Genomic DNA, 18,339 nt, shown 5'->3' with positions numbered 1-18,339 from the left:
CACAGGAGAACAGTTGGGATGTGCTGGTACCTGGATCAGGGCCCTGAGACCTCTTTGCTCTGTGCCTCCAGGGGGCTGGCTGCTGAGGCTCACCCGTGCACGAGCCCAGGATGGTGGTCACTATTCCTGCCTGGCTAGCAACGTAGCTGGTGAGGCCAGGAGGCATTTCTACGTGGAGGTTCTAGGTAAGGAGGGGTCTTCTGTCTGCTGCAGGATTCCTGGTGGGGTTTCAGAGCTCCACCCTTGCTGGAACAGACATGAGTTAAGGCTGGACATGCTGGGTGTGCTGGAGTCCTTAGGATGTGAGCTCAGAGGCCAAGCTGGCCAGCTGCTAAAGTCCCTGGGGGCTTGTGTTCCTAGTTCCTCCCCACATTGAGAACGCGGGTGAAGAACACACCTTCAGAGTGCCCGAGGGTCACCCTGTCACCTGGGCCTGCCTGGCTTCAGGTGAGCAGCAACTGAGGAAGGGAGGTGGAATGAGCAAGTGGGAGATGGGGCAGGGCAGACCTGAGTCTCACTTTGGGGTGTGGAGCAAATGGATGGCTCCAGTCAGAGACATGAAAACAGCTGAAATCAGCTGCAGAGAGTTTTTGAGATGGTTCCTGGCTCTGTGGTTGTGCTGTCCGGGAAGTGCTGGGGAGGGGACGCCCACATGGGGAGACTGTTCCACAGTGTAAACTCCAATCTTTCCCAAATGGAGCTAAAATTCCTCTAATCTCATTTCTCCTTTAGTGATGGGAATAATTAATCACCTCCCACTCAGGACAGTTCTCTTTCTTCTTGCTGGCTCATCCAGCAGCTTCTAAAATCCTGATCCAGATCATGATAACTCTGATTTGGGATGATGTCCCTGCTTTCCAGAAAAGCTCTGACAGTGACCCCAGCCAGGCTGTGCTCACTCATGGAAGAACTTCACACAAAGGCCAAAACCCACTTTCCATCCCTCACAGGCAACCCACAACCTAAGATCACCTGGCTGAAAGACAACCACCCTCTCCCTGGCACCTTCTCCATCTCCCCTGATGGCTCCTTGTTCCACATCCCCCAAGCCTCCCTGGCCCATGCTGGTCGTTACTCCTGTGTGGCCTCCAGCTCTGTGGCAAACCAGACCAAGCACTACCTGTTAGATGTTTTAGGTATGAGATGCCTTTGGATGGAGGCAGGAACTCAGGTGTGGGCAGACTTACTGGGTTTTAATGGCCTGCCCCAGGTAGGAGGGGAGGATCTCTTAGTCCTGCAGCCAAAGCGTGGCTTGGACCTGTCCTTGTGAGACCTCTTGGAGGAACAGAAAGCACCTGTTTAGTGCAGGATCCATCTGGGATGGTGGCTTGTGGGAAGGGGGGATATGTCTTCTGGATCTCTGTGGTTTTGGAAGGCAGCAGGACAGGGTAGAGGCTGAAGTTGGCACGTGCTGTGTCAAGTCCAACTCCCTGAACTTGGATCATGCTCTCTGGTGGGGGGATGAAGCCCTGGGAAGCCCAAGTGTGTGCTAGTGCTGATCTAACCCACAACCACATCTCTGCAGCCAGTCCCACCTTGGCTCAAGATGATGCTGCTGCGGAAGAAGTGACAGTGATCATCAACAACCCTGTCTCCCTGGTCTGTGAGGCTCTGCCATACCCATCTCCCAACATCACCTGGCTCAAGGATGAGGTTCCTCTCAAAGCATCTAGAAATGTCCTCCTGCTCCCTGGTACTATGCTGCTGTCCACTGGCTCTGCATGACTGTGGTGGCCCCTTGCTGTGTATGCCTTGGGGAGTGGGAGTGGGGCTTTTACTTGGTCTGGCTGGGGTCCAGCACAGTGGGATGGTGAGAAGTCATCATCCTGCAGGACCTGAGGGCTCAGGCCATCAGCTGGATGCTGCTCTTCCAAGTGCTGCCTCCTCTGATAATAACTAGAGCCCCCTCAGTGCTGGTTTTATAAGCCTGGGTCTGGGATCTAGAAGAGCATTAGGCCCCCTCCAGCCAGGCTTGCAGGTGCTCAGCAGGTCCCTTGAGGTGCCTTCAGATGCCATGGGGAGAGAGAGCTGTGGCTGTGAGCAGCGACCCTCTCAGGAGACCCCCTTTGCCCAGGTGGCCACGGGCTGCAGATCCTGAATGCCCAGGAGGAGGACACAGGCACCTACAGCTGCATCGTGGCCAGCGAGGACGGGGAGGCCGTGAAGAACTATGCTGTGAAGGTCCTGGGTGAGGGAGCTCCCCTTGTCCCTCCTCATTCTTGCAGTGACCCCACCACTGTCACCGGGCCAGTGCTGCTTCCTTTTGCTTCCCTCTGTCTTTCCCCACTAGTTCCTCCTTGGATTGCCAGAGAAGATCCTTTGGGGGAGTTTGCTGTGAAAGAGGTGAAAGCCAGAGTCAACAGCACAGTGGTGCTGGAGTGTGAGACCTGGGCTGTGCCTGAGCCGACCATCCAGTGGTACAAGGACAAACAGGTGAGGTCCCAGCTGTGAACAGGGAGGAGCTGCTGGGTTTGGGGACTGTTCCAGCTGGATGGAGTGGGAACATACCCTTTATATGGCTGGCTGGGGTCTGCCCCACTCCTGGGTGTGTAATCCTCCTCTTGCCCTTCTCTTTCTCTCCTTCAGCTTCTGGCAAGCTCTGAACACCTCCAGATCCTCAGTGAGGGGCAGGTCCTCCAAATCCAACCAGCTGGTGTCTTGGATTCGGGGCACTACACCTGCGTGGCCACCAATGCTGTGGGTGAAGATGACAGGGACTTCATCGTGCGTGTCCAAGGTGAGCCCTGGGCATGGAGCCAGCACCCACAGCAGGGAGTGTCTCAGCAAGAGCAGAGGTCCTCAGGGGTCACTTGTAGGAGCAGAGAAGAGTGAGCAGGAAAGAAGTTTAAGCCTGCTGGAAAACAACATCTCCTCAGCTCCAGTGAGGGCAGATGCTGTGGATGCACTTGGGGGTTGATGTCCCTGTTCCCCACAGTTGACCATAGTCTGTCCCCGCAGTGCCCCCCATCTTCCAGCAGCAAACAAGCCCCAAAGAAGCCCTTGAGATCTTCTATCGGGAGGAAGACCAGGATGGGGAGGTGACAGAGCACCGACAGGCTGTCCATGGCCAGCCCACCGCCCTCTACTGCGACACCAGTGCCATCCCACCTACCCAGCTCACCTGGTACAAGGATGGGCAGCCCCTCTCCCCTGGCCTGGGGGTGCTGATGCTGCAAGGTAATGGGTATAGTAGTGGGTGTGAACCCCCAATGTGGGGCTTGAGGGTGGTCCCACAGCAGCCTTGTGGGTTGAGAGCATCCATAGCATGGAGGAGGTTGGATCCTGTCCCCTTCCTTCTGTCAACACACACAGCACTCATGGGACCTCTGAGTCACTGGGGCTGTGCAGGGGATATCCCACAGACCTTCCCTGTGCCCTGTCCCGTGTCACAGGGGGCCGGGTGCTGCAGCTGCAGGCGGTGCAGGAGGAGGACAGGGGCAGGTACACCTGTGAGGCAGCCAATGCTGCGGGATGGGACCGCCTCCACTATGAGCTGGAGGTGCTGAGTGAGTACAGGGACAGGGAACACTGGGTTGAGGCACGTGGCAGCCCCATAACCACCTGCTTCCAGCTGCCCCAGCCATCCGTGGTGGCACAGAGGACCTGGTGGAGGAGGTGACAGCCACTGTCAATGGCACTGTGCGCTTTGAGTGTGAAGCCACTGGGCACCCAGAGCCCACAGTGTCCTGGCTCTGGAATGATCTCCTCATCGAGGCTGACCCACGGCACCAGCTCCTGGAGGGTGGCACAGTCCTGCAGGTTGGTGTTCCCCTAAGCAGGTGGTTGTGTTGGGGAGAGACACTGGATAGAGGGGATGGGGTGTTCTTTCCTCCCAAAGGAGGATGCCCTGGTCTCAACAAGGTCCTCATGGGAGTCCCAGCATCTCCCCCGGCTCAGGGCAGCCCTCAGTGCTCTGCTCTCCTGTGCAGGTGGCACTGGTGGAGGAGGGTGACAGTGGGAGTTACACGTGCATGGCTGAGAACCCGGCCGGGTCAGCCGAGAAGCACTTTGCCCTTGCTGTGCAGGGTAAGGCATCTCCCCTTCCCTGGGTCACTGATTTACTCCCCTCCTCCTCTCTCTCCACCAACTGGAGTTTCCTGTGGCTCTGGAGCTACCTCTGTCTCCCTGTGCTGGTCACGCTGGCCCCGTGAGAGGAGCCTGAGGTGCCACACGCTCCGAGCAGGGGAAAGGCTCAGTGCGTGTTTCCTCCTGGGGAGGTATCGACCTCCGCACTGAGGGCTCCCCTTTGGCACTGTCTTTTGTGTGCACTGGAGCAGAAGCCCCCTGGAGCGTAGGTACAGAGCCCGAAAACGTCCATGGCATCGCCAATGGCAGCGTCTCACTCGTGTGTGACATCGGATCCCACCCGGCTGCAGAGATCACCTGGTACAAGGATGGCCACGCCCTGCAGCTCGGTGAGGAGGTCACTATCACCCGAGGAGTGTTGGGATGAGCCCGGATGATTGCGGGTGCCCCAGCGAGCTCTAGGTCCCCTAATCCCCCTTTTTGGATGCCACATGTGGGTCTCGAGCTCAGCCTTTGTGTTGTACAACACACTACTGACACTGCTGAGTGATCAGCAAGGGCTATATCCTGCAGAACTCCGTGATGCTGCCTCCTGGAAGCTCAGTGCCCTTTCCTGTGGGGCACAGCAGGGCTTTGGACCTCAATGATGAAACTTCTATGGCCAGACTCCTTTTGCATGGAGCTTGGCCGGGTGCTGGGGGATCAGTCCTCTTGCTGGTGTGGTGGCCCAGCGCTGGTTCTGCTCCAGGCTGTCCTGATTCCCTGCTCTCCACTTCTTCCAGGCTCTCGGGTGCTGCAGCTCCCTCACCTGCAGCTTTCCAGCTCAGGCACCTACACGTGCATGGTACTGAACACAGCCAGTCAGGATGAGAAGAGCTTCATCCTCACTGTCCATGGTAAGTGGTGAGGGCTCAGCCAGGAGCTCTGTCCCCAGAGCACACACTGAAGAGCTGACAGTGAACCCCAGTCTGTCTCATACTCCCTGTCCCTGCTCATCCTCCTCAGAACCCTCAGGCATCCAGGGCATCCAGGACCCACAGCAGGAGACACTTGAAGCTGACATGGGGACACCCCTGGTCCTGACCTGCCAAGTCCCTGGTGTGGCCATGCCCACTGTCATCTGGCTGAAGGATGGGCACTCGCTGGGTGTGTGTGCAGGGGAGCGCTGTGCCACCCCCAGCCTCACTGCTGTTCCCCTCCAAGCAGTCCTGCCTCAGTTTCCCGACTTCTAATCCTTCTGCAAGAGACCCTCAGGGCCACACAGGGAGAGGACAGAGCGTGAAGGGGCTGGCCTTTTCCCTGCATGCTTTTAAGAGACCTCAGGTTCATTCATGAGGCTCAAAGCAGTATGATGTGGGCCCAAGATGTGACAGAGGAATATGTAGGGGGTGAGCTCTCTGGGTACCAGCCCTTGGGGCTTCCTGGGATGGGAGTTTGCCCCTAAACCAGTGGCTCTTTTCTCCTGTAAAGCTTTAGCAATGAACTCTGCAAAACCCCTGCTTTGCTTTAACTGTGTCCCCAAACCTGGGTCTCACAGAGGGGAAGGGGGAAGCACGACAATGATCCTGAGGAGGGCTCGGTGGAGGAGCCCTGCTCAGCCCCCTTCACCCTGTCTCCTTGCAGAGATGAGCCCAGAGCAGGGTCTGGTGTCTGGGGGGGCCCAGCTGCAGCTCAGCCCCCTGCAGCCCTTCCACCAGGGCCAATACACCTGCCTGACACGGGGCCTAGGGGCTGAGACACGCAAGGACTTCATGGTGCTGGTGCGAGGTAGGGCTTCCCCACTGCAGCCTGGTCCCTGGGGGCTCTGCCTCAGAGGTGAGCCTTCCTCCCCATCCTGTTCCTCAGCCTCCCTCTCTCCTCGGTGCAGTGGCCCCCCAGATCAGCAGCTCAGGGGACCCCAGTGAGCACAGCGTGCTGGAGGGCAGCAGGGTGAGGCTGGAGTGCCGGGCAGAGGGGCAGCCCACCCCACATATCTCCTGGCTGAAGGATGGGCAGCCCCTGGGGCTGCAGCATCCCTCACACTCCCGGTGAGTCTGGGGGGACATCCCAGGGGCTCAGGGTCCCCACGTGCAAAATTGCTGGGCAAAAGGCAGGTTGAACTGTGCTGCTTCTTCCTGTTGCTTGGTCTGGGATGCACTCATCCCAGCTGAGAGAATATCATCCCGGGTTAAACCTTGGAGTCTGGGATGGTCACTGTCACCCTGGCAGGGTCCCAGTTGATGTCCTGACCTAGCAAAGTGCCGCAGAATCCTCATCCTTGGCTGTACACTGAGCACAGAGCCCTTCTGCCCCAGGGGCACGTTCGGGATGAGCACACAGGTCACTGTCCCATCCTCGCCACGCAGAGTGTCCGCGGATGGCAGCACCCTGCTCCTGGAGGGGCTGCGAGCTGCCGACTCCGGAGCTTACACGTGCCTGGCCCGGAACAGCCTGGGCGAGGAGACGCGGCTGCACACGCTGAACGTGCTGGGTGAGCAGGGCTGGGACCTGCGGGGCAGCGCCGGGGCCATCCCCGGCCCCGACAGCCGCGGCAACCTCGCTGTCCCCTCCCCTAGTCCCTCCCGCCATCGAGAGAAGCGCCAGTGACTCGGGGGTCGTCCGTGGAGTCCTGTCCGCCGTGGTGACACTGGAGTGCTGGGCACGGGGGTCCCCTCCGCTGCACGTGAGCTGGCTGAAGGATGGGCTGCCCCTCCGCCTGTCCCCTCACATCACCCTGCTCTCGGCTGGGCACATCCTCCGGTGAGAAGTGACCCTGGAGCAGGGGTCAGCCACAGGTGTTGGGGCTGGTACCCGGGTTTGCATGAGGGCACTGCTGCACCCCGAAGGGGCTGAGTGTCACCTTGGGGAGCAGGGGTCACCCAGAGCTGACTTCTCCCCATCCCCGTGTCCCATCCCGTGGGTTAGGATCTCCCAGGCAGAGCTCTCTGATGCTGGACTCTACACCTGCATTGTCTCCAGCCGGGCAGGAGTGACTGACCGCAGCTTTGTCCTGCAGATACAGGGTACAGGGCAGGGGGCTGGGAGGGCAGGGCAGGGGGCACTGGATTCTGGTTTTGTTGGCAGAGCACACATTGTGCATTGCAGCCCATTCCCAAGCAGGGTCCAGAACCATTGCTCAACTGCTGGGGTGGGCTTGGACAGGATGGAGCAAAGCAGAGCCAGCCTGAGAGCAGTCCCAGAGCATCCTGCAGGAGGGCTGTGCCACCTCTGACTGCTCGCAGGACAGCAGGGAGCAGCCAAACCCACCCCCAGTGTCTGGGGACCTGACTTTTCTCCCCAGTGCCCCCTGTCCTGGAGAGCCCTGAGAGCAGTGAGGAGCAGATGGTGGCTGAGGGCTCCGATGTCACTTTCACCTGCAAAGCCACAGGGTCTCCAGCACCATCAGTGACCTGGCTGAAGAACGGAGAGCCCCTGGGGCAGCAGAGTGACCAGGGGCCTGGTGACCAACAGCTGAGCCTGGTGGCCGTGGTGCCAGCTGATGCAGGCATTTACTCATGCCTGGTGGTGAATGAGGTGGGAGAGGTCAGCAAAGCCTTCCACCTCGTGGTGATGGGTGCGTGTCATCCCTCTGGGGTTTGGGAAGGGCTTAGCCAAATTTTTGGGGGCAATGAGGGGATGAGCCCTCCTGCCTTGCTGTGTGCCTTGCAGAGCCACCCCGTGTCGAGGCTGCGTCCCATCCCACTGAGATATCCATTGCTGTGGGCACCCCTCTAGAGCTGAGGTGTGTGGTGACTGGTGTCCCCATGCCCACTGTCACCTGGGAGAAGGATGGACAGCTGCTGGCAGGGCCCTCACTCCTGTTGGGGAATGAGAGCACCCTCCACATCGAGAGCACTGAGGTATGAGCTCCACTTTTTTCTCCCTACCTGGATTTTCTTTTTGTGCCTCATTTTTTCCTTCTTGTGGCTGTGCAGGTGGCTGATGCTGGCCTGTACACCTGCCTGGCCACTAGCCCTGCAGGAGAGGACAGCAGGAGCTTCCATGTCAGCATCCAAGGTAGTGTGATCCCAGCAGTGCAGAGAGGAGGGGGCTGCAGGGGGGCTGCAGGATTGTCTAAGCTTTGGGGGACCAGAGGGCCAGGGCAGTCCTGCATCCTTCTTTGGGATTGATGTGGGTTCCAAAGAGGGATCTGGAGCACAGTTATGGTCCTGCATGACTTATGAGGACAGGGGTGGGGGTGTTCAACCCACGAGGAACACTTTGACCCCCTGGCCCATGTCCCACAGCACCCCCCAGCATCACCAGCACCAGGGAGATCCCCATCATCACGGCTGTGGCAGGGGGGCAGCTCCTCCTGGAGTGCCCAGAGGGTGCTGAGCCCCACCCCAACATGGAGTGGCACCAAGAGGGCTCCCTGCTGCAGGTACCTGTGACAGGAGCAGGGACGGTCGTGGTCAGGGACTGGGATGCACCGTCACCAGCAGCATCGGGCTGGTGCTGGTGGTGGTGCTGGGTGGCCGCTGATGGGGGTCCCGGGGTTTTTAGGAGGATGCCCGCAGGCAGATTCTGGCCCAGGGGCGCTTCCTGCAGCTCCAGGCGGTGTCTGCGGCGGACGGCGGCGAGTACAGCTGCAGGGCCACCAGCACCCCCAAGAACACCGGTCCGCGCGTCCGGGTGCGGGTTCACGGTGAGTGCTGCCCTGCACTGCCCTGCCCTGCCCTGCCCTGCCCTGCCCTGCCCTGCCCTGCCCTGCCCTGCCCTGCCCTGAGTGCCGGCTCCTTCCCGGTTAAATCCAGGATGTGGGATATTATAAGGTGTCTTATGGGATGGGATGGCTGGATGGACTACGCTCAGCCCCTAGTGATGCTCTGGGCTAGCACCCTCCATCCCTGAGCCTTACTGCACCCTCTCGCTGGTGTCTCGGTGCTGCCATAGTGGCCCCGGAGATCCAGGCAGGCCCTGAGGAGGTGAAGGTGCTGCTGAACAGCTCGGCCGTGCTGCCATGCCTGGCGGAGGGATGGCCCGAGCCCCGGGTGACGTGGAGGAAGGACGGGCAGCTCCTGCCCCTGCCTGGGAGCGACAGGTAGGAGGCCCTGCGGGTTGGTGGCACCAAGAGCTGGCACTCAGATCATGCCACCCTCAGCAGCAGCAGGTGATACAGTGGGCCACTCACCCTGTGAAGAGCTGTGCTCTGTCCTCACAGCAGCTCTGTGGGCATGTGCTGCATGTGGCTGCAATGCCACTTGTCACCTTCCCAACCTCTGCTCCCTGTGTGAGACAGCCTGGCCATGCAGAGCCCCCACAGGGTTCACCTGCTCTCCCTCCTCAGGCTGCAACTCCTGCCTGGAGGCTCCCTGCAAATTGACCCCGTCCAGGCCCAGGATTTGGGCCATTACCTCTGCATGGCATCCAGCCCTGCTGGCTCTGACCGCCGAGGCCTGGACCTCCAAGTCCTGGGTAAGCTGGAGAGCCGGATGGATCCCTCCTGATTTCACCCTTCTGCAACCCACCACTGCTGGGCTGCTCTCATCAGTGCAATGATGTGCTACTGTCCTCTGCTCATCGCTGCCATGCCCTCCCACAGTCCCTCCTGCCATCACTCCTGGGCCCTCCAACCTCACCCTGCTGGCTCAGCAGCCAGCCACTCTGGGCTGTGATGCCTGGGGGTCCCCAAAGCCCCACATCAGATGGGAGAAGAATGGCCATCCCCTGAACCTGCACCTCCCACCTGGCACCTACAGGTACCTGCAGCACCTGCCACCTTGTACACCAAAGGGTTCCCCTGTAGGGTGGGGTTTGCCCTTCCTGCTGCTCCCTGTGGGACGGGGGTGATCCAGGGATGATCCTGATGTGTGCTCTGCCCACACAGTTTGCAGTCCTTAGGGTCACTGCTCATCTCCAGCCCTGGTCCCCGGGATGAGGGGAGGTTTGAGTGCATCGCCACCAACACTGCTGGAGAGGCACGGAAGGTCTTCCTTGTGTCTGTCCATGGTGAGCTCCTGGGTCTGGGAGTCTTGCTGAGAGTGGCTTTCCCAGGATCTGTCACCACCTCGGGTGTGATGTGGGTGTGCTCCAGCCCCACATAGGGTTGGGTCCCTACTCAAGAACTGTTCTTGGGGGTGGACAAGAGGGAAAGAGAAAAACTTGTGCCCATATGGACAGGGACAGAATCCTCTTCAACATCTGCCGTACAGCCCTGCTCACCTCCCTCCCTCCTTTCTCCAGTGCCCCCCACCATCGCTGATGACCTCACAGATGTGGTTGTCACCCGGCTGTCCCCTGCAGTCCTCACCTGCTACGCCTCGGGCGTGCCCCCACCCACCGTGTCGTGGAGCAAGGACGGGGCTCAGCTGGGCAGCAGAGGAGGGGGCTACCGTGTCCTGCCCAGAGGTACAGCACGGGGCAGCACAGCCCCGGCGGGGACAGGGCATCCCTGCCAGCCCTCCCGCCGCCTCCCCTCTGCCTGCTGTTTTCCAGGAGCGCTGGAGATCCGGCAGGCGCTGCCTGCACACAGCGGCCACTACACCTGCACGGCTCGGAGCGCCGCAGGCATGGCCCGCAAGCACCTCAGGCTCACAGTGCATGGTATGCACGGCTCCAGGGTCCTGCTGCTGCGGGTCCTGTGTTCTCTTCCCATTCACAGCAATGGAGCACTTCCCTACTCTTCACAGAACCCCCTGCCTTGAAGCCCCTGCCTGGCATGGTGATAGTAATGGCCAATACCAGTGCAGTGCTGTCCTGTGAGGCCACAGGCGTCCCCCGGCCACAGGTCACCTGGCAAAAGGATGGTGTTGGTGTCACTGGAGGTGAGTAGGAGTGTGCTGGAGGCTGGCAGAGCCTACATTAACTGCCAGCCTTTACCTACAGGGAGATTTAGGTGCCAGGGGTTTGTAGGGATTCCAGCAGGGTATGGGATGTCACTGTGCCTGGGTTCTCCTGGCTGCTGTCCTCTGTGGGTGGGGTGGCCGCTGGAGCTGTTCCATGGAGTCTCCTTGGGAAGAGGCACTTCTGTGGGGAAAGCAGTTCCTGCACATCATCCACCTGTTCCTTGGCTCAGCTGTGCTGCCCCACATCCTGTGCATCCTGTCCTTCATTTCTGCCAGGGTCTGGGCTGAAGGTGCTCCCCAACGGGCAGCTCCGTCTCCTCCGAGCAGCCCCAGAGGATGCAGGTACCTACCTGTGCATGGCTCGCAACCCCTCAGGCACCGCCGCGGGGAGGACCAGGCTCATTGTGCAAGGTACAGCAGCGATCAGAGCCCCAGCGCTCACTCCTCTGCTCAGCCCTCTCCCCAGCACCTCACAGCAAAACGTGGCTGCCAAGCTGGGAACAAGCCCTTGCCCTTCTGCCCCATCCAGTGCCCCCCATCATCGCTGCCGGCCCGCTGGAGCTGGTGGTGCTGGAGGGGCTGGAGGTGCTGCTGCCCTGCGCTGCCCGCGGTGTCCCCGAGCCCCGCGTGTCCTGGAGCCGGGAGGGAGCCCTGCTGAGGGGCGGGAGGGCCACTGTCCTGCCCTCCGGGGAGCTGCTGCTCCGGGATGTCCAGGTAAGCACTGTCCCCTAGGGCCGCTGTGAGTTGGAGAAGTGTCTTCTGGTGCTGAAGAGCATTTGGCTGTTTGTGGATCTATCTGGCAGAGGGAGAGCCCCAGGCACCTCTGTGCCACAGGCTGTAGGGTTGGCGCAGTGTGGGCTTGCTAATGTGGGCTGGGAAAAGTGGCTCTGTCCAAACTGTGACTTTTTAGGTACACGAGAAACAGCAGAGCTGTAGCTCAGCGAGCCAGAGCTGCAGCTGGAGCCCAGACCCAAAATGATTCACTCTCATCCTCACACAGGAAGGGGATGCTGGGAGCTACTCCTGCACGGCGGTGAACTCGGCTGGGAGGGCCGTTCGCCGGCTCTCCCTCTCCATCCACACCCTGCCCACCTTCACCCACCTGCCCACAGACATCACCCTGAGCCGGGGCGAGAGGCTGGAGCTGGTGTGTGCCGCAGTGGGCAGCCCCCAGCCCCACGTCTCCTGGATGGCCAACGGGCGCCTCATCACTGGTACCTGGGCAGGGGCACAGGATGCTGAACTTGGAGGAGAATACGATTCTGGCGCCACCCTTGTCCCTTCAGGGTCCCCGGGGTGCCAGCACGTCTGGCTGTGCGGGGTTGTAACCAGCTGATGGCCAACCGCCCTTTTTGCGGTTTTGCACCCCGCAGATGATGCGTCGGGGCACAGTGGGAGGACCATCCTGCGGCGGGAGGCAGCCGCACCCACGGACAGTGGGACCTACGTCTGCCACGCCGAGAACAGCGCCGGTGCCATCAGGGGCACTGTCTTTGTCTCTGTCAGAGGTAGGTGCTGGCAGGTGCTGGCTGAGGTGCCCAGCCAGCCTCCCTCCCTCCTCTGCCACCCCTTTCCCTTTTCCAGAGACACCCGTCATCCACGGGGACGCCAGCACTTACCAGGTGGAGCACTCCGGAGGTGACGCCCTCCTCGACTGCCGTGCCCAGGGTCACCCTGAGCCCCTCATCCGCTGGAGCAAGGATGGGGTGCCGCTGGTGGCTCACGGGCGCCTGCAGCAGCTGCAGAATGGCTCCCTGGTCATACGTGCTGTGGGGGTGAGCAGGGCCTGGGGGGTGCCGGCACATTGCAGGGTGCTTTCCTGGCAAAGCAAAACGCTGTGCTGATGCTGTTGGTCCTGCTAGAGCACCGACATGGGGCAGTACCGGTGTGTGGCGGAGAATGATGTGGGCACAGCAGCAAAAGTTGTCACCCTGGTTCTGCAGAGTGAGTGCTGGCCCCCTCTGCACCCTTCTTTTAAGGGACTGCAAACCGTGTCATCTCTCAGCCCCTCCAGCTACCCCTGATCCATGGGCAATGCTGCATCACCACCTGCATCCCTTTCCTTGCCCAGGTGCCCCTGTGGTGACAGTGACACCAGCAGAGGTGAGGGTCCGTGCTGGGCAGCAGGTGCTGCTGCACTGTGTCGTGTCAGGGGAGCCCACCCCCTCTGTGGAGTGGCAGTGGGACGGGGAGCCACTGCCCGAGGGTCCCCACGCTCGTGTCCTGCCCAACGCCACCCTGTTCCTGCCCTCTGTCACCCCTCGTGATGCCGGCAGCTACTCCTGCCTCGCCCGCAATGCCCTGGGCTCTGCTGTGGCCTACAGCTCCCTGGATGTCCAAGGTGGGTGTCTGCCCCTGGCCCTGAGGGGCTTTGGCTGCCTCGGGGGGCTGGGGCTGCCTGCAGTGCTGTTACACCCTGGGGTAGGACCTCCAGCGGGGTGGTTTGGGGTTATTGTTGCTTGCTTGTTGTAACCCCTGGGATTCATACTCTGGTTTGTCCTCTCCTCTCTGCTCAGCCAAAGGCCTGAGCCCCAGCAGACCCTCTCTCAAGCAGCCACAGCGTGCCAGCCCTCACTTGCCTCTCCTCGGCCTTCCTGCCTTAGCTGCCCATGATTAAATTCCCATCTCCCAGGGGGTCTGCTAAATGCCCAGACACATCCTTTCCTGCTGCCCCTCGGGAGCAGAGAGCCAGGCTGGAGGAAGTGCCAGGTGCCCTATGTGCCCTTGTGTGGCTGGTGGCATTTCACTGCCAGGCACGTTGGAGAAGCAAATAAAAGCCTGGGACTATGCCAGGGCCTTGAGGTTGATACAGAGCAGGGTTTGGGGGTGTCAGTGCCTGTTGGTGTGACAAGGCATAGGGCCACACTCACAACATCCCTTGTCAACATGGCACTGTGCCTGGAGCTATGGGGTCTCTGGGGACTGTGCTGCAGCCAGGCAGGAACACTGCCTGCCTTGCTCTGGCTGCCTTCACCTCCAGAAAACAAGATTTTTTTTGACATGCAAATTAGTGAGAGGGGGGTCAGGCAAGCACCCTGCTCTCCCATGGGAGTGCAGTCCCAGTGTTGCTGCCTGACCCCATCCCATTTGCCCCAGGGGAGCTGCAGCAGGTGCAGGGCAGCCTGGTCGGTGTCATCAATGGCCATGAGCTCGGTGTCTCCGCCCTTGATGCCAGAGTGCTGCGGGACTCTCCGTCCAGCACCACCGCCCTTCGGAGCAGCATTGGGAGCATTCCACCTGCCATAGGTGGGTGGACATTTCTACCTTCACCCCTGTGAGAGTTTTGACCTCTGTCAGATGTAAAATCTTGGAGGAAAGGTTTTTATTTTTTTCCTCCCAAACCTTCCACTGTTGGCCAGAAGGGATGGGACAGCCTGGGTGTCCCCCCAGGAGGGTGCTGGCTCCATGGTGACATCCTTTCTTCCCCATTCCCAGGGCCGCTGATGCGGGTGCTGGTGACCATCATCGCCCCCATTTACTGGTCCTTGGCACAGGCCAGCGGTGCAGCCCGGAGCGGTTTCCTGCTCACCCAGGGCTCCTTCCAGCACGAGTCACTGCTGCAGTTTCCCACAGGTGAGGGGTCTCTGCCAGGAGAGTCTGGGCAGCTCCTGGGGAAGCTCAGACTCCATCTCCCCCATGCCCCACCCCTGACACGGGCGGGGAGCTGTGTGTCTGTGTGTGGGGGTGCTGTGGGATGCTGCTCACCGTTCTCCCCTGGCAGGGGAGCTCCTGCGGATCACCCACCTCGCCCGGGGCTCAGATGGCGCTGGCGCTCTGCGGCTGGACAGCGTCATCAGCGGCTCCGTGCCGGAGAGCTTCGGCGATGCCGTGGTGCTGCTGCAGGTGCTGGCACTGCCCACAATCCCCGTGGGACCACGACTCCCGTGGCAAAAGCACGGGAGGTCCATGGCCTGACCCCCTCCCTGCCTCTCCCCAGAACTTCAGCGAGCGCTACGTGCGGACGGGCGCGGGGCAGCTCTCCGGGGGCTCGGTGCAGAGCTTCCTGCGGGATGGGCGCCTCGTCCGTGCCCACTGCAATCACACCATCGTCTTCGACCCCGCCGTGGGGCCACAGCCCCCCCGGGTGCAGCACCTCCGGGCCAGAGCCATCACAGCCTCCTATGACCCTGCCAAACAGGAGCTCCTCTTCCAGCTTCGTGCCTCGCTTGATGCAGGTAACCAGGGGAGCCAGGATGGGGATGGAGATCTGTTGTCAGTTCTGGGTGTCTGTGAGGGTGCAAAGGCCATGGCCCTGCAGTGACATGTCACACCTTATTCTCTCTGCTCAATACACAGGGGCTGATAGAGACCAGTGCCCACTGGGATTCACCCCAGACCCTGGGCAGCTGTACTGCATTGGTATGGACCCTTCCCGATGGGGCATGAGGATGGCAACGGGAAACTGGTGCCACTTTGCTGTGCCCCCAACCCCGTCCTCTCTCTGCTCCCCAGATGTCGATGAATGCACCGAGGGATCCCACGCTTGTCGCTACAACCAGGTTTGCCAGAATGCTGCCGGGTCCTACCGCTGCTCCTGCCCTCCCGGCTACCGCACGCTGGGCGTTGGCTGGCCATGCTTGGGTACGAGCTGGGCTCTCAGGGACACCTGCCTGCCCTGTTCCAGCCTCAGCTCCAGCAGTCCAGCTGCAGCTCCCCACCTCTTTCCTCCCCCAGATGTCAATGAGTGCCTGCAGTTTCCCCCACCGTGCACCTTTGAGTGCCGCAACCTGCGGGGCTCCTACGAGTGCCTGTGCCCCGCTGGCAAGACCCTATTGCCGGGAGGACAGTGCGGCACAGCGGGGATGGAGGGAGGGGACACAACGAACAGCATGCCCCGGGACACTCCCCTGCGCCGGCAGGGGCTGAGCGGCCTCCCGCGGGGACGGTCCTTCTACACTCAGCTCGCCCTGCGCCGGGTGGCGAAGGATGCGGGGGTGGGTGCCCGGGCCCCCCCCTGCCCCACCGGCTACATCAGGAGGAATGGCATCTGCACTGGTGAGCCTGCACTGGGGACGGGTTTTGAAGAGAGTTCAGAGACTGCTTTGTCCCCAAAAGGTACCTCGTGTCCTTCTTGCTGCCCCGTCCACTGCTTTGTGCCTTGTGGTCTTTGCTGTGATGGGAAGGGGAGGTGAGAGCCAGGTTGGCCCGAGGCAGTGGCACTAGAGGGGACTGATCCTTCCCCTCTTGCCTTTGTCCCTCTCATCCCACAGATCTCGACGAGTGTCAGATGCTGAACCAGTGCCAGCACGAGTGCAGGAACATCCTGGGCAGCTACAGCTGCCTCTGCCCCACTGGCTACCGGCTGCTGTCCAATGGGAAGACGTGCCAGGGTCAGTGCAGGGGTGCCCCATCCCCATGGTGCCTTGGGTGTCATCTTTTTGAGGCTGCAAGTCCTTCTCCTTCATTGGGAGGGTTGTTCCCAGCCTCAGCTCTCCACAGTGCTCATGTCTCACTGCCTCAGTGCCCAGGCAGATGTGGGAGGGTGGGGGAGCTCGGGATTGAGCCCCCATCTCAGCCATGGGCACCCCAGCACCCTCAGACCTGTCCCCCTCTCTCCCTGCAGATGTGGATGAGTGCAGGGAGGGCACAATCCAGTGTGGCTCGAGCCAGATGTGCTTCAACACCCGTGGAGGTGCCCAGTGCGTGGATGTGCCATGCCCAGCTGGCTACAGGAGAGGCTCCAGCCCAGGGTGAGTCCTGCCGTGGGGCTGGGAGTGCCCATCCCGCTCTCCTCATGTCACCATGACCCCGAGCGTCCTGTCCCCTCTCTGGCACCCAGCACATCCCACATTCCCCGTCTCTCATGCAGGCTGTGCGTGGGTCGCTGCCCCCCGTTCTGCGGCCGGCCCGGCCCCACGCTGCAGTACCAGGTGCTCCCGCTGCCCCTCGGCATCGCTGCCCGCCGGGACGTGGTGCACCTCACCCCGGCCACCGCCCTGCGCCACCGCCCCGTCTTCAGGCTGCTGGAGCAGGACCCCGACAGCCCCTTCGCCCTCCGCACCGAGCAGGGCCAGGGCATCATCTCCACCCTGCGGCCGCTGCGGGAGCCCGGCACTCACCGGCTCAAGGTGCAGGCGCTGGTCCCAGACGGGCAGCGGGCACCCAGCATCTTCCTCCTCCTCATCTCCGTCTCCCCCTACCCCTACTGATACAGCCCAGGGACAGGAGGGGGCGCAGGGTGATTTCTCCTCCTGTCCCTCCCCACCCCATCGGTGGGACTCGTGGCTCAGGGAATGCTGAGCTTGTACCTCTTCTGCCCCTCCCAGACACCCCCAGGCCTCTCGGCTGTATTCCTTTCACCCAGGGCTGGGCCCTGATGCAGCAGGAGAGTCAGGATCCCGGGGGGGATAAGATGTCCCACCAACCTCTTGCATTCAGGTCCCAGATCCCAGAACAAACACAGCTTTGGATGGCCTTGGCCACTATCAGTCCCCAAGTGTGGGGGGTGGGAAGATGAACTGGGTGACAGTGGCCAGCGAGGGACCCACCAGGGAGGGATTCCCTGGGCTGGGGAGGGTGTGGGGCATCCAAGCATTAACCTTGTATTAAACTGAAATAGTCCTTTTGTTTGTTTGTTTGTTTGTTTGTTTTAATTCACTTGGTTTCTGTGCACTCTTATTGATTTATGAAGGTGTTTTGTGGCTAAATATTAGCTGTGCCTGAAGAAGGCAGCTTCCTTCAGTGTGTGGGAGAACTCCCAGGGCTGTGGACACCTCCCTGCCTGGCCTTGGACCATAAAAGGGAGGTTGTCTGGATGTAGCAATTCCAGAAGGCCAATGTCCAGCCCCTGAAGGTCCAATCCTGCCCTGGTGTCAAGTCCCTCAAGCAGCAAGAGCAGGATGTGGCCTCTCTGCACATGGTGAAGATGGAGCCATTCCCAAAACACTGTTTCAGTCCTAGCTAATGCTGTGAGATGCAGCATGCTGGCCCCAGGAGACATGAGCCCACAGTCACCAGGGCTGGGCCATAGAGGCTGATGGTGCCCATGCACCTTCTGTAGTCAGATCCTGTCACTGGAGCTGGCACTTACTGCAGCTGTCTGAGATTCCCCTAAAAATCTCTGGCCTTTTGGGATGGAGCTTTCCTGTCCTCCAAAGCCAGGCCTGCTGTGAGGCTGGGGTGCCCTGGGCATGTGGGAGGGGGAAAGGTGAGTTTGGCCCTATGGACAGTACTCTGCCCTGTCCCCTCCTGCCCACCCTGCCTCCTGCATTGCCTCCTGATGGGGGTTCAAATAAATCCATAAATTCAATAAATTCTTGCTGGTCCAGGGAGGAAAGGCAGGTGCTGCAGAGCACCATCTCTCCTCTGACCCCATTTTCCCACTCCTCGGGGGCAGTGACTCCGTGGAGTCCCCCAGGGGGGTGACACCCGTGGGTGCTCTGTGGGGGTTGCTGAGGAGGTCATGGGGGGGACAGCTGTGGCAGGACCCAGAGCGGCCACACAGGGGCTGGGGCTGGGCACCGGCTCCATACCAGCCCGGGGGCAGCTTGTCCTCCGGTTGTGCCGGGCACCCCGCGGGCAGGAGGAGCGCAGGGCCTCTCCTGGG

General features: G+C 61.0%; 1 protein-coding gene across 1 annotated transcript in view; it reads left to right on the top strand.

Annotated features, from left to right (window-relative positions):
- Positions 1 to 17,450, top strand: part of HMCN2 (hemicentin 2) — a gene marked incomplete at its 5' end in the record, with an annotated part of 32,749 nt that extends 15,299 nt beyond the window's left edge. Inside the window, 48 exons of the mRNA XM_083875985.1 lie at positions 72 to 185; positions 361 to 447; positions 951 to 1,136; positions 1,526 to 1,693; positions 2,075 to 2,188; positions 2,291 to 2,433; positions 2,587 to 2,737; positions 2,959 to 3,177; positions 3,393 to 3,506; positions 3,572 to 3,759; positions 3,930 to 4,026; positions 4,278 to 4,441; positions 4,811 to 4,922; positions 5,041 to 5,172; positions 5,650 to 5,793; positions 5,894 to 6,053; positions 6,372 to 6,496; positions 6,552 to 6,765; positions 6,931 to 7,028; positions 7,307 to 7,579; positions 7,675 to 7,865; positions 7,941 to 8,022; positions 8,253 to 8,389; positions 8,512 to 8,653; positions 8,902 to 9,049; positions 9,296 to 9,423; positions 9,551 to 9,707; positions 9,836 to 9,957; positions 10,192 to 10,356; positions 10,444 to 10,551; positions 10,638 to 10,772; positions 11,070 to 11,204; positions 11,323 to 11,507; positions 11,794 to 12,007; positions 12,167 to 12,301; positions 12,378 to 12,568; positions 12,656 to 12,737; positions 12,865 to 13,134; positions 13,890 to 14,039; positions 14,229 to 14,366; positions 14,515 to 14,636; positions 14,731 to 14,968; positions 15,090 to 15,152; positions 15,246 to 15,374; positions 15,468 to 15,788; positions 16,004 to 16,123; positions 16,357 to 16,483; positions 16,603 to 17,450. Of these exons, the coding sequence (XP_083732111.1) occupies positions 72 to 185; positions 361 to 447; positions 951 to 1,136; positions 1,526 to 1,693; positions 2,075 to 2,188; positions 2,291 to 2,433; positions 2,587 to 2,737; positions 2,959 to 3,177; positions 3,393 to 3,506; positions 3,572 to 3,759; positions 3,930 to 4,026; positions 4,278 to 4,441; positions 4,811 to 4,922; positions 5,041 to 5,172; positions 5,650 to 5,793; positions 5,894 to 6,053; positions 6,372 to 6,496; positions 6,552 to 6,765; positions 6,931 to 7,028; positions 7,307 to 7,579; positions 7,675 to 7,865; positions 7,941 to 8,022; positions 8,253 to 8,389; positions 8,512 to 8,653; positions 8,902 to 9,049; positions 9,296 to 9,423; positions 9,551 to 9,707; positions 9,836 to 9,957; positions 10,192 to 10,356; positions 10,444 to 10,551; positions 10,638 to 10,772; positions 11,070 to 11,204; positions 11,323 to 11,507; positions 11,794 to 12,007; positions 12,167 to 12,301; positions 12,378 to 12,568; positions 12,656 to 12,737; positions 12,865 to 13,134; positions 13,890 to 14,039; positions 14,229 to 14,366; positions 14,515 to 14,636; positions 14,731 to 14,968; positions 15,090 to 15,152; positions 15,246 to 15,374; positions 15,468 to 15,788; positions 16,004 to 16,123; positions 16,357 to 16,483; positions 16,603 to 16,942 (7,478 nt within the window). The 3' untranslated portion in view covers positions 16,943 to 17,450. The remainder of the gene's footprint in view (positions 1 to 71; positions 186 to 360; positions 448 to 950; positions 1,137 to 1,525; positions 1,694 to 2,074; positions 2,189 to 2,290; positions 2,434 to 2,586; positions 2,738 to 2,958; positions 3,178 to 3,392; positions 3,507 to 3,571; positions 3,760 to 3,929; positions 4,027 to 4,277; positions 4,442 to 4,810; positions 4,923 to 5,040; positions 5,173 to 5,649; positions 5,794 to 5,893; positions 6,054 to 6,371; positions 6,497 to 6,551; positions 6,766 to 6,930; positions 7,029 to 7,306; positions 7,580 to 7,674; positions 7,866 to 7,940; positions 8,023 to 8,252; positions 8,390 to 8,511; positions 8,654 to 8,901; positions 9,050 to 9,295; positions 9,424 to 9,550; positions 9,708 to 9,835; positions 9,958 to 10,191; positions 10,357 to 10,443; positions 10,552 to 10,637; positions 10,773 to 11,069; positions 11,205 to 11,322; positions 11,508 to 11,793; positions 12,008 to 12,166; positions 12,302 to 12,377; positions 12,569 to 12,655; positions 12,738 to 12,864; positions 13,135 to 13,889; positions 14,040 to 14,228; positions 14,367 to 14,514; positions 14,637 to 14,730; positions 14,969 to 15,089; positions 15,153 to 15,245; positions 15,375 to 15,467; positions 15,789 to 16,003; positions 16,124 to 16,356; positions 16,484 to 16,602) is intronic.
- Between the last annotated feature and the right edge of the window lie 889 nt (positions 17,451 to 18,339).

This window comes from Zosterops lateralis (genome assembly GCF_965231275.1).
Source record: "Zosterops lateralis genome assembly, chromosome: 20".
NCBI lineage: Eukaryota > Metazoa > Chordata > Aves > Passeriformes > Zosteropidae > Zosterops > Zosterops lateralis.
Note: the sequence above shows the minus strand (reverse complement) of the source record. Positions and strands in the feature narration are given on the sequence as shown.